This window comes from Tetrao urogallus, assembly GCF_951394365.1.
Source record: "Tetrao urogallus genome assembly, chromosome: 1".
Classification (NCBI taxonomy): Eukaryota; Metazoa; Chordata; class Aves; order Galliformes; family Phasianidae; genus Tetrao; species Tetrao urogallus.
In genome coordinates, this window is record NC_136813.1 from 96,987,742 (window position 1) to 97,005,769 (window position 18,028).

At 37.7% G+C, this 18,028-nt stretch overlaps 1 protein-coding gene across 1 annotated transcript in view; it reads left to right on the plus strand.

Annotated features, from left to right (window-relative positions):
* SAMSN1 (SAM domain, SH3 domain and nuclear localization signals 1) overlaps window positions 1-16,627 on the plus strand; it is a gene marked incomplete at both ends in the record, with an annotated part of 31,067 nt that extends 14,440 nt beyond the window's left edge. Inside the window, 7 exons of the mRNA XM_079533633.1 lie at window positions 1,714-1,785; window positions 2,354-2,509; window positions 4,530-4,650; window positions 6,033-6,184; window positions 7,748-7,954; window positions 8,643-8,793; window positions 16,422-16,627. Of these exons, the coding sequence (XP_079389759.1) occupies window positions 1,714-1,785; window positions 2,354-2,509; window positions 4,530-4,650; window positions 6,033-6,184; window positions 7,748-7,954; window positions 8,643-8,793; window positions 16,422-16,627 (1,065 nt within the window). The remainder of the gene's footprint in view (window positions 1-1,713; window positions 1,786-2,353; window positions 2,510-4,529; window positions 4,651-6,032; window positions 6,185-7,747; window positions 7,955-8,642; window positions 8,794-16,421) is intronic.
* Window positions 16,628-18,028: the final 1,401 nt, after the last annotated feature.

An 18,028-nucleotide genomic window follows, 5' to 3' on the forward strand; every position in this document is an offset into this window, starting at 1 on the left:
TCCAGTGAATAATAAATGCCATTTGTCCAAAAATATTCACAAATCTGGGTCAGCATCTACAAATAACCTTTGGCTTGAAATATTTTCCAGGTCAAATTGGCCCCAGAAATGTTAGTGAAGAAGAAGAAAAAAAAAAAAAAACCAACAAAAAAAACCCTACCATGAAAAAAAGAGATGGAAGGCATTATTTCTTTTTCTCTTAAACTCCAGTGGTTGAAACGTGGACCCAAAATGTGGATCCTCTCCTATTTAGTTGTGCTCGGTTCTCTGCCCTTGCTATGTTCAAATGGCAACAGTGAGGATTTTTTACTTTCAGCTGTGCTTCAGGGGAGGCAAATTTTTTCCTCTCTAACAGAGACAAAATATTCTCACTTGGCTTCCCATAGCTTTTCTTCGTTTTATTGTTTTTCCCCTCTGGTAACTATTTTTAGTTTAAAAGTGACTGTGTGTAAGCGATAAAGAAGCTAATATGGCTAGTAACCCTGTGATTTATGAGCAGGGACAGAATAAGATGGAGTCCTTCCTGGCTGGAAATACCCAGGGGAGGTACGCGTGTGCTCTGCGTTGCCGGTATCATTTGGATGAACTCCCTCCTTAAGACCACAGTTGTGAAGCCTGAATGCCAGCTCATCACCCTGCACGGCATTGGGAGTATGACAGCGTTATCCATGAGTCCCTCAGAGGACTAACTGCTGCCAGAAAAGAGAGTGTCAGGAGGCAGAGCAGCAAACAGCAGCTTGGTGTCTGTGGGCAGAGCTGGCACTCACAGAGCTGCCAGAAGCTGAAATTGTAACTTGCATGTCAGCTCAAAAAGGTCCCTTCCTTACAGGAAAGTCTGAAACCACTTAACTAAATCTTTCAAGATACAGTCTGTTTGTGTATTACTGTGTAGTTTTTACCCCTAGAAGGCATTTTGAGTGTTCAGAAATAAACAGAAATGATATTGCATATTATAGGATAGTAAAGCCCCTTTGAGAAATCTGATGCTCCATTAAAAGCTGTTCATTTAGTATGCAAGAGTGAAGAGTTTTAAAAAATGGATTCATTCTAGATTTAGCTTTGACTATTAGTGAAGATGTAAAAACAAGCCGTTAAAACACTGTGTAGTTGGTAAATTCTGGCTGTTATTAGGGGCACACTTAAATGGACTTCTGACATATCAGCAACAAAAGCGTGTGGCCCGATTATTCTGCTGCTCTCCCACAACATGTCTTTTGGCCAAAACACATTCCTGCTACTCAGCAGTCCTTGCCAATTCCTGTTGGTAAAGAAGCCTGGATGGGACGTGCTTCCCAGCCACAACCATAAACTTTAACAATGGTTTCCACCACCATAACCAGCTGTATGGCTCCTCTTTTACTTATGCAAGTAGGGATTTTTTCTGAGCTCACAGACAGCTATCTAACCCAGAGGCTTCTCATAAATATCTGCGTATAATTAATATGGAATGGATAAAAAGAACGCAAATCGCACCCATTATCTAATTTATATTTGAAGTAGTATTGTTCCTCTCATTCATTTTTCTGCTTCCAGCAGTAAAGACATAATTCTTTTCCCTGCAGTCACCTCCTAGTTTGTTTCTGCTGGATGTAGCAGCTCATGGTTGACTGACTTAGGAGGAATTTTTAGCAGTGACTTGGAGGTAATATTTAAGTCTTCATAACAGAGCAAATCACCAACAGTGAGTCGAGGTTTGTCTTCTTTTCTTTACAGCGCACCAGTAGTTTTGGAAGCTTTGACCGTTTCAGATATCACTCAGTATCAAAGACAGATGATTCAGCTGAGGTCTGTATCAAACAAAATTTTGCTTTCTTCAGTTCTCTTTCCCCCCCCCCCATGAAAACTGTACAAAAACTTTGGGTAACCACTGTGTGAATTTTACACTGGGAGAACTTTGCTGGTGTCCCTAGGTCTGTCTGGATGATTGAGTTCTTGACAAAATGAGCCTGAGAATCACATTTTAACATTGCTGATTCAATGTGAATATCAGAAGCAACTTTTCAAAAAGGCAAAAGTGCTTTTCAGTCTGGTGTATTCCCAAATTAACCTGGATGCAGCCCACAAATGTGTCATTTTTGTTTTAATCAACCTGCATAAATCCCCACAATTGTTTGGATGAAAGACAATAAGCAAAAGGAAACAACATTTCCTAGCATAAAATGTATTTTCTTTCTGACATTCACAGTACAGTGGTATGCTGCAAACTTGTTTTAGTATTCCCCAGTAAAATGGCTGTGATTGACTTTTGTCATCTTAATTGCATTGGTGTCCTTAAATTTTTTCTGTCATTCTTGTTTTTCTGTGCCAAATTTAATTTTCATGGTATATTGCATACATTTTTACTTCAAATCAGGTGTCTGAGTTGGAGACTGTAAGTGATATTGGAGATGCAGCACAAACCAAAGCAGCGTATAATGGAAGAAGCTTGGGAAAGAAGATGAGAGCCATTTCCCTTACCATGAAGAAAAAGATGGGTAAAAAGTACATCAAGGCACTCTCTGAGGAGATGGTAATTACAGCTTAAGAATCCTCAATAATACACACAAAATGAAAATGTTATGTGGATTTTACTTTTTTATGCTTCAGGCAGCTATCAGTCATGAGACTCCATGAAAACATTGTTACAAGTATTGAATTAAAATAGCTTTTAGTATATAGCTTTCCTTCCCCATGCATGCTCATGTACAAACACATGCACAGATACCATTACAGCATCACATGGTAAGAATCAAGTTAGACAAAGGATTTTTATATCATTGAATTTTGCTTTGTCATCATGGAACATTTGTGTAAGCACAAAAAAAATCTCTTAATATGGAAACAGGGAAATACTGGATGAACTTAGTTGTCAGTCTGATACTCAACCTGTACAAAACATTTCATTAGGAGAATTAATCTTCAAATACAGTTTTGTTTTTTTTTTCCAAAGTCCATTTTATAGAGGTCAGCCAGCATCCTACAGCATGACAACTCATTTGACTTATCTGCTTTTTCCTTATTTAATCCAAGTGAAGCTATCTTCATTAAACATAAAAACATTGTCTATTTCACACATATCTTGTGTCTTTCAGTTCTGAATTTTGAAGCACATAAGGAAAAATGAAGTGTCCCCAAAAAATCTAGCTGATCTGTATCCTATCTCATACACGTGTCAACATCAAATAACAAGGGAAAGCAAGCAAAAAACTTCAGAAATTGAAAAATACAAAGTGTTGAACAGGATATTGTTAGGCAGTTTTAGAGGTCAAAGACGAGGGTTCACAATTCATTTGCTTAGTTGTTTTTGTTTGTTTGTTTGTTTGTTTTCTAAAATTCTGCAGGGTGCAGTGCATGAATTTTATAGTATAGAAAAGAAAAATTAGAATTGTGACATTTAACTTGTGGGCATTTACAGCAACTATTCACATGACAGGAATTCAATGAATTGTATGGCCGGACACACATCTACTGTGATCTTCATTCCTGCAGTAGACGGTGGCAATCAATACTGGTCCACTGATTAATCGATGGCTTGTGCCGATGATTGGTGTAACAAACACTGCCCTTGCTGAAAACCATTAGTCTTTCATTTTAGTGCTATGCCTTGTATATACCTGCACCTGTCTCTTCTTCATACCTGCTTGACTCCATGCAAATGGACTCCACCAGTGAACTGATGAATGATTAACATGTTTCGAGTATGATGTAACATTTTAAGTACTGCATGATCTTTCAGTTGCGTGAAGATATTACGCATGTTGACAATGTGATGCAATCTGCGAAAGAACGTCCTACTTTTGAAAGCTCATTATTATTTCACTTAGCTGTTACATCATCCCTAACTCAGCTGCGATTGAAAAACAGACCTTGTTTTAAATTCCTTAAGTGTATAAGCTGTGATTTCTGAAGCGTGATTTAATGTTACGAACTCCGGGGACCAATTTCATACATCATTAGATTTTGTAAGAGAAACACGCATCTGTTAATTCTGGAATGCCCTGGGTTTTGAGGCAAGTGTATAGGTTGAGCAAGGTAGGGAGCATGGTGCAAAGCACTGATGCTGTATGTGCGTGCAAACTGTCTCTGAAATGCCCTTGCTCAGGTGCCAGCACACCTCTAAGTGCGCACGATTTTCAGAAGTTCAACACAATCCATAGATGTCTCAGCTTGCCCTTCATTATGAGCTTACAGAATTAATCTTTATACTTCTTCTTCAGAGACAATTAGAAAAAACCATCTTATCTGTCTACCTGTAAATTACTCATTATAAGCCTTTGTGCTGCTGTCATATATTGCATCTGCTGAGATGGAGAATTACTTGAACAGAAATGAAATTGAATGGGGTAGAGAAGAGACAAGTGCTGGTACTGGGCATCCTTGATTCTGGATAGATCGGTACTGGATAGATATCCAGACATCAACTTAATAAAATGGTTCTTAATAAAATGTAATGATGATTAAATCCTCAAGTGCAGTGACGATTGAAAAGTAAAATAAAATTTTCTAAAATACATCTCTTGGTGGTTAACAACTGATTCTTTTTGTTAAAGAATGAAGAAGGAAAAGATGACAGTGATCCTGGTGGTGGAATACACACTGAGAAGGTCTCCCTGAAAGCCAGTGACTCTATGGAAAGTCTCTATAGTCTAAACAGTGGCCAGAGCTCATCCAGTAAGTACAAGATATCCAGACTTCTTAGTCAGTCACAGCTTCAATATGGTTATTTCTGAATTCTGAGGTATCAGAGCCAGTGATTAAAAATGTGATACTAGTGCACTCTTCAGCCTGGCAGACAAAAGTATAATCTGATCAAATGGGTAAGGAAGAAATTCCTGAAATAAACTGAGTGTTTTTAAGAGTGGAGATATTATTATTATTTATTTTTTTTAACTACATGGAATATATTATAGGGAATGATACAGGTATATATGCCAGGAATGTTTGTGAGGGATAGCACTGCTGGAGTGCTGGCACCCACAGAGTTACAAATCCTGAGTGTAGCCACAGAAGCATTTTCTCTAACAGTAGTGTCTACGAGTTCATTCTTCACTCTGAAGATGTGAGACAGACAATGTGAGAAATTGTCTGAGTTGAAGAGTGATGAGAGCCTGAGCTGGTGGCTTCAGATCATGATGTTGACACAATCTGCTTCTCTGCAAATCCACTAAATCCTGTGCCCCAACAGAGCTGTTGGAACTTCTGGTGAGAAGTGGAGTTTACCTCCACCAGTCTATCCATTGCTCAAATGTGGACAGTCATTGGGCAGCAAGTTACAGCAGTCCATGGTGACATTGCTATGCCATCGCTGCAGGCTTCATGTGAGCCCTGAGTTGCAGTCCCAACCATTTGCACTTAGTCTTTTATCTGGCCCTGAGACAGAGCTGTACACTTAAGCAATCACTTCAGACAAAACCATTTTTATGATCATTTTATATGATGTGATTTGTGAAAATTGTATATGAGAGTTTACTTCCAACACACTGCTGCTCTTATCTAAAAACATATTTGGATGGGATATTGCAGAGCTTGCTCAAATTTGCTTGAATTACTATGCTGATATTTTATTGCTCAACTTGGATAAAATGACGGGCAGAAATGTTTATAAGATTAAAATTTCCCTCTGCAATGCAGGTTCCTTTGGTGCTTTAGCTCACTCTGTAGTGAAATAAAATAACTTCTACTCTACTTGTTTTCATTCCTCTCAATAAACAGGAAAAGTTCAGCAGAATTAATTCCCTAAATTGCAAATTTACAGTACATGATATTTATCTGCAGAGTGATATTTTTAAAAGTCTCTGTGTGTAAAATGTGTAATCTGTTAGTATCATCACCAGAAGAAGATTATTGGATGGAAGATGTTAATGAATGATCTCCAACTAGTCCCTTACAGTATGGTTTTTTGCATGTATTTTTCCTGGAATGTGTCAAAACCATGTGAAGTATGTTCTTTTTAATTCTGTGCCTTTGAAAACCTCCCTCTCTGCTGCCATACAGAATGGAATGTCTGCACAGTTAGTGCAGGAGATCTCAATTTCCACTTGAATCTCTTTAAGGTGGGGTGACCAGCTGCTCTGATGGAACAAGCAACAGGGATAGCCTCCGGTTTGATGATGAAGTCCCTTACAGTGGGCCATTCTGCGGCCGAGCCAAAGTGCACACTGACTTCACACCAAGTCCTTATGACACGGACTCTCTGAAAATTAAGGTAAGACAACCATCAGGATTTCTCCTTTTCTGGTGAGAACATCAGAGATGCACGTTTTATGTCTGAGAACACGTTAACAAAAACATTTTTAACTGGTAAACACACGTACCACTCTAAAAGCAGAACAGATCTGCTTCTGCTGAGCTTCTATAATGACTTAGTTCTGACTGCACGTTTTTAAGGCATAGGTTCAGCAGGCACCTCACCATGGCTTTCCTTGGGTAAAATTCATGTTGCTCCCTACACACTAGGAGATCTGGAGGAAGAAAAGCATGAGTCTCATGGGATGTGAAGTTTCTTCCCCAGCTGGGACGTCTCATGGTGGTACTCACTGATTTTAATGCAGACAGCCCATCTTTCCGCTAGGCCTTCATTTAAGCATACTTTTGAATTATGGATTATCTCTGCCTCTGATATCATGGCAGAGGTGTCCAGAATGAGGGAGTGAGAAAAAGGAGATCCAGATACATGAACAGTACTAAGAAGATCCAGCTTTTTTCTTCTTCATCCGTGCACAGATATGATCAGTAATATTATTGTTCAAACTGTGCACAGCTATGTAATCTGAACAACTTTCTTTTCTCTCTGTAAACACCTTCCTACCAAGACTGCATCCACACTTCAACATCTTTTTCTCTTCTTCATAGCCTCTTCTCATCCAGATCCTCATTCATATCTCACTGCAGTCTTCTTCTTTTCCTCTCAGGCCTATATTACAACAATTGCTCAGTGAATAATTGCAGTTTTCACCACATGCCCTCCACTTCCACACATGCCCATGGCCTTTCTTTCAGGACAATCCAATTCCCACATCTTGGTGTGAACACTTTTAGGAACAAGCCTTTCTGAAGTTGCTATATTGTTACTCATCTTTTTCCCTTGCCTTTTTGAGCGCATGAACAAACTTGGAGAACTGAAGTTTTTAGGTCTGTCTGCTGAGGTATTTTCCTTATTTTCTCACTCATTTTCAGTCCTTTGGGAAGCATTCTCATGAAGATATTAAGATATTTAGAGAGTTAAATGTTCTTTATTGCCTTTGAGAAAAGTAGCTGGTGTTTCTTACCAAAAAATGGGTAAGAGTCCATCTTTCATCTACTTCAGCTATTAGTTTTAGAAGATCCCTGGGACAATGGATATTAAGATAATTGCATAAGTGGATTAGGGTTAAAGAACTAGGTGAGTAACTGCGTAAAGCATTTGGAAAGTAACCTCACTGTGCTCCCCTGCTTTTTGCCAAAGCTATGCCCATTATTGGTGACAAAAGTTGCTTTCTGGATGCAATGCTATGCCTTTTCAGGGACAAAGTGGAGCACAAAAGGTTGAAAGGTGTTGCTTATGCTCTCTTCTCCTTCACAGAGCTCTGGAGATAAGGACTAGCTCTATTTCCTGTAACACTTTGCTGGGATTTTATAAAAGCAAATAAACCACATGCAGATAATTTTAAAAAGCTACTTCACAATGCCTAGTTAAGATTCTGTGCTGCCTGTGTGCATTTTGGTCTACAGAGGAAATGTCACATAAACCAGGAGTTAAGCAGTGGTGTGTTTATTTCTGTTGTTCTAGAAAGGAGACATTATAGATATCATCTGTAAAACGCCCATGGGGATATGGACAGGCATGCTGAACAACAAAGTAGGAAACTTTAAGTTCATTTATGTGGATATTATTATGGAAGAGGAAACTGCACCCAGGAAGATAAAACCGCATAGAGGAAGCAAAAGGAACAAGCCTAAAACACTGCAAGAACTCTTGGAACGTGTCCATCTGCAGGTCAGCAAACATTGCCCTCTTGTATCTGAAATCTTTAATTTCTGTGCGCTTGGGTTGGATGTAATTTAAAGGCAGAAGTAGAATGGGAATGGCGGATTTCAGCAGTTTTTCAGGCAGCCATGCAAAGAAGCTTTGTCTCTGATATGTGGCATATATAACTACATTTTATCACAAGATTTTGTGAAGCTAAAATACTCCATGCAGAGAGACACAATGGTGACTTGCTAAATCATCGTTAACTTGCCTGTGACTGTGTGCCTTAGGGCAGGAGACCTGTGACTATGTGGAAATCTTGGGCAGAACTGCAGTGCAACTCAGCTGCTAATGTTTAGAATTTAAGTTTCCAATTTTGCATGAACTGTGGGAGTAGTAGTTTTTTTTGCACTATGCTCTTGTTGTGCCTTTCTCCCTCAGTGGCTCCCTAGGTCCAGACCCTATCTTGATCCAATCTGCTGCCAGGCTCTGGTAGATAACTCAGATGCAGGTGAAGGATGGTCAAGAGGACCTCAAGACATCTCTGCCTCTGTCCTCTCACTCTCAATCTCTAATTTTGTTCGAAAGACATTTTCAACTGGCTGAAAAGTAGAGCCCATTTCAACCTGATGAAGAGGAAAAGAAAAATTGTGCCTATTCATCTACTAAACATAGTGCTTGTTTAAGTGATGGATTTGCTCATTTCTTTTTGTAGGAATACACCTCAACTCTCTTGCTAAATGGCTATGAAACTCTTGAGGATTTAAAAGATCTACACGAGAGTCACCTGATTGAATTGAATATTTCAAACCCAGAGGACAGGGCAAGATTGTTATCAGCAATTGAAAATCTACAGGACAATGACAGTAAGTGTTTAAGCATTAAGAGTCATGTGCCCATTTTATCTGAAGAAAGACAAAGAAATAGTGATTCTCACATTGATCTATTTAATGATTTTTCTTTTAAATGTGAAAAATCGAGTTGAATAGCTTCCTTATTTGTCCTGATGGATAACTACATCTCTTCTAGATATATACATGATTGCTATCCTAGTAACACATAAATGATTTAAGATTTTCCATTGATAGGTCCTAATCTAAAGGTTGACAGCAACTGCTGCTTGAAAGCAATTCTTTTTCTAACGGGGAAACCAAACCCAAGAGAGGTTAAATGATTTCCCCAAAGTCAAAAGATCTCTGCAACTGCAGAAAATCAAACTTTCCAAACTCTGAGTTTAGTACTTAAGAATAAGTACAATAAAGAATTTATGACAATGGCTAGAAACTTCAGCTTAACTAGATACTCAGCCAAAAAAGATGTTTTCTTAATCTTTGTGCATACTCACCTCCATCATGAGCAGTTCTTTTATCCGATGTTCTTCTCAACTGAGAAGCATCTAAAAGAGAAAAAAGGATACCTTTCCTTCCTGGGATGTTTTAATATTAGTTCTTGTTTACTGCTTGGTTTTTCTGCCCTCAGTATTGGTGGCTTTCCATTTCTCACTCCAGAACATGTGCAATACATGTGTACATACCTGAAGACACAGATATATTCAAATTCTTCTGTACATTAATCTTTCTGAATTTCTAAGAATACTTCTGGCTGCCTCATCCATTCAACTTCCCTCATAGATTTTCTCTAATTTTCTTGGTTTCTTTGCTGACCTTGTTTTTCATTCTACATTGGGGTCTTTCTGTTCCCCATTTCTACGTCATATTTCAGCATCCACAGAAATATGTCTTTCTTGAAAAAACATTTGAGAAGCATTTAAATGGTGTTCTTTGCCCAGCAGGATCAGTACTACTTTCTGGTCTATAGCTTTGTGAGACGTGTGGCTAGAAGAGAACTCTTGAAGGTCTGTCTACATAGAGGCTCTGATAGAATGAATGTGGGAAAGAAAAGGTTAAATTTCCCAAGTATTGTGTTGGAGAGGTTGAGCTGGAAATCATGTAAAAATACATTAATTTCCTTAGTTTGCCCTTGAATATTATGTAATTCTCGTTAGTTACAGCTTTACCACATTTTCTGCACCTTTTACTGCAGGTGTTTCTATATCAGTATTTAACAAAAAGAATTACAGAAAAATGCTCATTTGTGAATTCTGTATCAGTGTGAAAAACAAAAACAAAACATATGATTTTTAACAGACAACCAAAGTGTCAAACTATTCTGGGACTCTGAGGATGTGGTTTACTATTTATACTCCCTGTAGAGCAAAAAGTATTGCAAGCAGTGATGTTGCATTTTTAAAAGATGACACCAAGGTTTTCCTCTTTTGAAAATGTCCTAACCATTTAATATTCTACATACACTCATGCAAGGAGCACATTTTAGAACGTCCTTATGTATCCTGTACATTGAACATTAGCAAATTTACCTTAGTTATCAAAATAGAGTTCTTACAAATTGGGAGCATGGGATTAAGTCACTTTTCTCCAGCAAGCAAACAAACAACAACAACATTTAACAGCTTGCTCTAAAAAAAGAAGATATTAAAGACTAAAGTTGATGGAAGCCATCTGTCAGGTAGTTATAATGAAAGATGGAGAGTCAAGATGATCTTGGGCAAAAGCTCAGCATGTGTCTGACCTTGTCCAAATCATTTGACCTCTTTGTGCTTCTGTCAGTCCAATTGGAAAATTGAGTTGAAAGAGCTGAGTGTTACTGTGAAAGTGAATTCTGCATCTGAACTGAACTTTCCTAGGTCAATATTTTTTTTCCTAAATGGGCATGACTGAGTCCAGCATAAATGATTTCTTAATTAAAATTGATTTTCTGCACTGCTTAGAAGTGAGCAGCATAATTACCCATAGCTACAAGGTAATCTGTTTACTGGCCTAGAGTGTTCTGGATAGAAGTTCTGCACTTTTCCAGGCAAAAGTTTATTTTTCTAATGAGCTTTGTTTAAGAAAATAATAATAATTCTAAGGTCATAGATTATATTTACTATCCTAATCCCATCTTTCTCACAGAGCTTGGAACAGTTCCATGTCTTTGGACTATATCTATGCTTCCATGAAGCATGTGTTTAATTCATGGATGGAGTCTCATCCATGAAGGTACGCTCCAGATTTGAAATGCAAGGTTTATGAGTTTTTGTGACTCTATTACTATTCATAAAGGCTAACTATGGAGGAAGGTAGCCTCATTTTTCCTGATTCTACTATAAATGTAATCAAACATGATTTAGTATTTCTTCAATGCAATACCTGATGTAGTGAAAATAGACAGTTGTTTTTACAGGCCTATTCATTTTTTTTTTCCTTTTTTGTCTTTTTTTTTTTTCTCTTGACATTTATTGTATGTTATACTAAGTAGTTTCCTTATGTTGTATGCTTGGAACTGTAGAATTCATATTGCAGAATAAAGTTACTGTGTTTTCCAGCAACAGTACTTGCACAAATAGTTTCCATATTATGTGCTTCTTAAGACTGTTCAAAACACAGTATTCTGGGCAGTAAGAATTTTTCATCTTACATTTGGTTTAGATCCAAATGAATTTGAGAGTAATAAGTTTGCTCATCTCACAACAGGAGTTAAAAACTAACTTTTATTTAGAAAATGCTACTACTCTGTGTGTTTTTAAAACAGTTTTTTTCTTCCTGATACTGCACTGCCTGCTTTTTACCTTTCCTATGAGACAAGAACCAAATTTACCATCTTCAAGTATGTCATATAGCAAGATTACTGTAAAACTGCAAGGTCTTTTGAGCTCCTCTTGACCTTCCCCCACCCCCACAGATCTCTTTTTAGATCTGCCATAAGTTGATCAGACTTATATATTTGGCACAAAGTGGTTGGCTTCCATGAATTCATGTCTGGAGAAGAAAAAAAAAAGTTCTTTTTCATAAAGTATTTCTTAATAGCTTTTCATTCTTCTCCCAGATGGCTTCTAGACAGGAGATGGATGTCTGTGCTTTTGTAGGATGCTATTTTTAAAGTGAAGCAGTTGCTGAATGGTTAATGAATAAAGTAATAAAAGAAGTTTGCAACTTTTTTTTTTCTTGACTGCTTCCCAAGACGCACATTTCTGTGTGTGTAAAATAGACTTGATTCCTTTGGATATATGCATGCAGTTCATATATAGAAAGAAAAAAAAAAGATATGTACATGCAATCTTGGGGATAATTATTTTACTCTTATCTCCCCAAATCCACCTCCATATTATCCTTTTCAATTTTAAGTCTCTGATCATACTCCAGATCCCGCTGCCAGTGTCATATAAGAATTGTTTCTTATTTATTGTATTTGAACAGCAAGTTAGCTGGTAACACAACATTCAGTTCTCAGCTGCTTTCCTTACACGAAGACCTTAGATTTTCCCAGGAAAAGCAGCCTTGTATGAATATTAGTGTTTTTCCCCTTTTTCCAGACATGTCTGTTTGATTCCTGAATTTAGAGAAAAAGAAGCTTCTCACCTCTGTTTCCACCATAGGCTCTCCCCTCATATCAGTTCAGTATCCCTCCCTCTTGTACTCTGAATGCTGCAGAATCTTTGCCAGTGGGAAGAGAAGGGCCAACTGATGCCAGAGCAACCTCTGCTACTGAAAGCAGAGAATCATCATAAATCACAAAGTCATAGAGTAGCCTGTTGGAAGGAACCCCCAAAAGTCATAAAATCCAACTCCGGGATGTGACATTGACTTCACGAGGTGGTTCTTTTCACCTTGTTTGTCCGTAATTACCCACCAAAAGTTTATTCCCTTGATTCTCTGAAGTATTGCATGTGTATACGGTCCCACTTCACATTTCTTTCCTTCAGGTACACTTACTACTTTAAAACGATCCTTTCTGAGTTTGGTGCTTTATTAGTTTTTGTTTCATCCTAACATCAAGTGGTCTCAGTGTCACAGGCATTGCAGGTTGGTATGTGTTCTTCATACCTCACTAGGAGGTCTAACTTCTGCCTTAATGAAATGTATCATTCTAGTTATTCTGTTGTGCTGCTCAATAGGTCACTACTGCACCATCCAGGAAAGCAACTCAACCTAAAGTATCATGCTCATAGCCCCTTTCACCTTCTGGGCTAAGCTCATAAATGCAAACTCTCAGAGGGCATGGCCATGAAATACAGCTTAATGCAGGCTGACCTTCTTATTTCTCCAAGACAAAATCTAAGCCTCCCACCACTCATCTGGTTTAAACTGACATAATAATGGCACTGGAGTTAGTGTGACCTCAATATATTCTTGAGCAGCATTGACTTACTCCTAAGCTTAAAGTGCTTTCAGAACCAGGACTCTAACCTGATTTTAAGAAGTGGGAAAAGCTGATGAAGGAAAAGGGAAATTGTCGTCATACGCTGCTGTGCCACTGGATAGTAGATGTTAATTTCCAAAATCTGAATAGCAAGGAAGATACACAAGTGTCACGTATTCATTGTCAAGTCTAGAGCCCTAACATTTTTTTCATGAGTCTGCATATAATCCTGCAGTCAGAAGCAGTATTAGAAAATACGTATCAAAATGATGCATATTTTGGACACTTTTGTAAAATATCATTGATAACAGTGACTGAAAGCTACTTATCTTCTATGAAACTGCTTTACTGTAGAAAAATACCAGGGCTTCCATTTGTTGATAAGGTAGTGGTTTCTGATGATTCTGCAGCTTTTAACGGCAGTTTAATTTTATCAATTCCTGTTTCCTGTGCGTTATATCTTTTTTCTGATGTCCAAATGATTAAGACAGTAAACTTACCTTTACTAGTGTGGGACTTGAGCACGTATTTGCTAGGGAAAGGAGTTAAATAGAACTGGATGTAGAAGCCAAAAGCAGCTGTTTTTCTCAGAACACCTAAAGCTGTACGCTACACATATTTATAATACTCAGTATCCTTTTTAGTTGTTTAGCAGTTGCTATGCTATATTTAAGTCCAGTCATTAAAAGAATGAAAAGCCAAGAAAAAAGCTGAAGAGTGATTTCAGTCCTTTCTTCTGAAATATGTTCTTTTTCTTCAACATTTTCTGTGTGTAATGAAAAGCAAAAATACAACATTTTCACTTTCTCAAACACCTGAACATTTTTGGTTTTTAGTTTTTGATGTTAAAAAAAAAATCTGATAGTATTTTGGGAGGAGACAGAAGTTTTACATGCCTGCATGTTTCTTAAATATACATTCTCCTGAATATTATTTAAACTTAGATTTTAAAAAATCTAAGTTCCATATGAAGCCTCTGTCTTTTTCCCTGGAATGCAGAAGGAAAAGCATTGCTAAAAAATAAGACAGAGTCTGTTCTTCATGTAGGAAACTACTTAGATGATTGCAGCTCCTTGCAGGCTACTAATATACTGACAGCAGCAGACGAGTTACTTGGTGTTCTTTTCCACTGCAAAACAAACAAAGTGAATGGAGATTCCACTTTGACCTTGAAAATGTAAACAGGATTAACTCTTTTTAGGTCACTGCTTTCCAGGGCAGCAGATGATGCCCCAGAAGCTGATAAAAGTCCTAGCAAGCAGCATTAGGGATGATCAGGGATTACAGCAGGGGGAAGGGGAGCCCTGCCTGCAGCCACCACCTGAGCTCTGTCAGCCCACGGCGACCGCGGCCTGGGACCTATTGGCACTGGTGGAATGGGAGCAAGGGGCTAATGACACAGTTTAGAAGGGCTTTAGTGGGGCATCTGCTGTTGTTTGTGCTAAACTGTTGGTGTTACTACTAATAGCAGCAGCAGTAATACCTTCAGTGGTGTAATTCATTTTGTAATTCTTTTCTGACTTAAATCAGAAATCGGTCAGGGCCTATCTCATCACGTATTTTCCCTACAAAGATAGGTAGCATTTGATGTGGTGGGCTACGGTCCCTACGGTGAGAAGGAGATCAAATAGTTACAGACATCTATTGAATTTGCTGAAATGTGTACTTGTACGTGCAAGTGCAATTAACCATTAATTTATGTGGGGAGAAAGTAGGACTTTTATTCCTTGGAAAATATTTAAAGCAATCAGAAATCATTTTTTAAAATACGTAAGGCTATGCTGTAACCTCAGACTTAATGCAAAAATGACTACATTGAGACTTTGCATTCTCTTCTTCAAAATTTGGGTTAGTTTATTAACTTAATTAGGTAATTAAAATGTAGAAAATATTAAATAGAATTGATAAGTCCTAACAAATCTACCAGAGTAGGTTCATGAGGACCTGCTAAGTGTTCTCAAATATATCAGAATGCCTTGTAAAATGATTTCTCTGGGATCTCGTTGACACGACAAAGAAAGGCCCCATCTATTCCATTTCAACGTTTTCAGAGCAGGTTTTAATTTTTTTTAATTTCTAATTTATTCTTAATTACGTAATATTTAAAACAAACAAATCACAGTGAAAACCCTTCTCATGTTGTAATTACTAACAGTTTAAACGAATGTTTAGACACTTTCCTTTCAGAAATGTAATAATTTTAGGCTGTTATCCTGGAACTAAACTAGATCAAGATTTTCAGGAGGGATAAAATCCTTCCTGAGCTAGGACTTCCGTACTGCCTGCACTTGAATTGAAACAACTTAAATTTGACCAAAGATTCAAAACTAACTGCATAGCCATGAAGGAACAAGTTGGCTGAAATAAAAGACCTTTTTTTTTTTTTTCCCAAATAAAAAAGGTACCATTTTCTTGAGGCTTGAAATCTGAGGTGAAGCAACCTATTCCTGTATTACCTGGTTCTCTTTCTTTGATTGGAAAGTAAGACACAGCTTGAAATAAAAACACAGTTACAGGAGAGCCATAGGGAATGAAAGAGAATGGGAGAGAGAGATGTAACATTTTATAGCTTGTTTTCTGAAGAAATTTACTGTGACTGAACATCACGTGTTTTACAGAAGATATGAGCGTGAATTTTAACCGCGAGATATATTTGATACATGATGCACAGGGATATCCTGTCCACAAAATGCCGGCTCACTGAGCTCTTCCTGAGGTGCAGATTGTTGTGTCTGAGCAGATTAGACATGCAGCAGTTAAACAAGGACAAATTATTTGCAAGTTTATCTGCTTCTACTTAGTTTTGGGACAGTGTTCGAAAAACATGCAGCAAGAATTAAGTATCTTGGATTTCTCTGAGGACTTTGTGTTTCGGAAAATATCTTTTTGGACACCAAAAACGAAATTTCTAGGAAGTTCCTATCAGCCATCCATTCCTATTGAGAAGTCAAGCGCTTTTGAAGATCCAATTGCCGCACACCTTCAGACTGTGCATGGTGACTGGCGCACCTGGGCACAGCCTGAAGGATGCAGGCAAAGCCTCAGGCATTCACATCTGAGCAGCATAGCACAGGATCAAAGCCAACCTCAACAGCAACTTAGGTGCTTGTGTCATCACATTTTTAGTTCTTTGATGCTGTTTTCTGTTTCCAGTAGACAGAAGATATCGATCTAGTGTGTGTATACAACTAACTCTGTTTCTACGGTTCTTCAAGATCAGCCACATTGCTGTCTCAAACTGTTTTACAGGATACTTATTCTGACGCTTCTTTCTTTCTTATTTTGTTCTTTCCAGATGAACAAGAGCAGATAAGCGAGGGTGGTCAGGAGACACAGAGCTTAAGCCCTCAGCACAGTTTTGACAAATCACAGTTAAATGACTGCCCAAGAGATTCCGGCTGTTACATCTCATCAGAAAATTCAGATAATGGTAAAGAAGAAGTAGACCCAGAAACCCTGTCTGACATGGTGCAGTCAATAACAATCACTGAGTCAAACTGATTCTGTTAAGCTGTTTCTGCAGATGCTCAGAAAAGACAATCAGATAAGTGAAGTTGATTTGCTGGTACAGAAGCAGAACACAAAATATTTCTCAACACTGAAAATCTACTTCTGTCTGATATATAATGCTCTAGACTGCTTAATATGCGGACATTTGAGAACTAAATCTTAGCTGATAATAACAGTATCTCATGCTTTTCAACGAATCCACCGACATTTCACTGAAAAAGTTCATGCATATATATTTATATATATTTGTACAGCAAATGCGTTTTGTATAATGATAGGGAATTGTTTTGGATAGCGATACATTGTCTAAATATTAAGCTGTGGAACTCTCCAAAATGTAAATACTGTATATATTTATTTTTAAAAGATTGATTAATCGTATTGTCTCTTTTTTCAGATGGGTTTTGCTGAGATTTGTACAGAAAATATTTGCATTGATGTACCATCATAATAAAAAACTGGATGCATTCACATCCTACTTAGAAAAGTACTAACCTAATTCCTGTTAGTATTAAAGCCTTTTAATGCTATTCTTCTCCAAAATGGTCTCTGAAGAGGCTGTCTTACATTTTATCCTGGATGAACAAAAGCACTGTCGTGTCAGTCTGAATCAAGCTCTTTGTGTTTGTCATCTTCTAGAGAGTGTAGCCATCTGAATTCCTCACGCACTGCCAATTTGTATATTGTAATTTTCACAACTGTTCTCATTTCTTTCCAAGCATTCTGAAGGCAGTGCAAGCTTGGAACAACAAAAAACAAACAAACAAACACAGTGGTTTCAATGCTATGCTTTTGTTATTGTTTTTTTTGTGTAACTCTTGCCTTTTGTGCATGATGTCAAGCTTGTTCACTGGGTATTTTTGTTTGTGTACAGAACGCAGAAGCTAACGTGGTTATCACGCACTATTGTCTTTTATATGGGATTTAATTGTCATCTCCCACGATATTTTGCACTGGAATACACATTACATCCGCCTGTCTTCTTCCTTTAAAAATAAACAAAATCATACCTTTGAGCCCTTTAAAAACTGCTTGATTTTTAATGTGGTCATTACATTTTAAAGATTGCTCTGTTCTAACACTAGCACAGTAAATGGCAAATCCACTGAGCATTTTTATCATGCGTAATCATCTTGGTATCAAATCAATACAGAAACTTCCTGCTCACCAATTAGTCACACCATTTTCATAATTTAAAGCATTTTGCATTCATGCTAGAAAGTTTCCACAGACTCCTGACAATTTAAATCACTTTCACAAGAGATGAAACACGGAAAGTTCCACCCCAGAAGAGTACTTCTAAAGAAACTGTAAACAAGTGGAAAATTCTTATCCTTTTTTTTCCCCATGGGCAATGCTTTCTGCAGTTTCCTGACTCCTCAAAAGGGTACT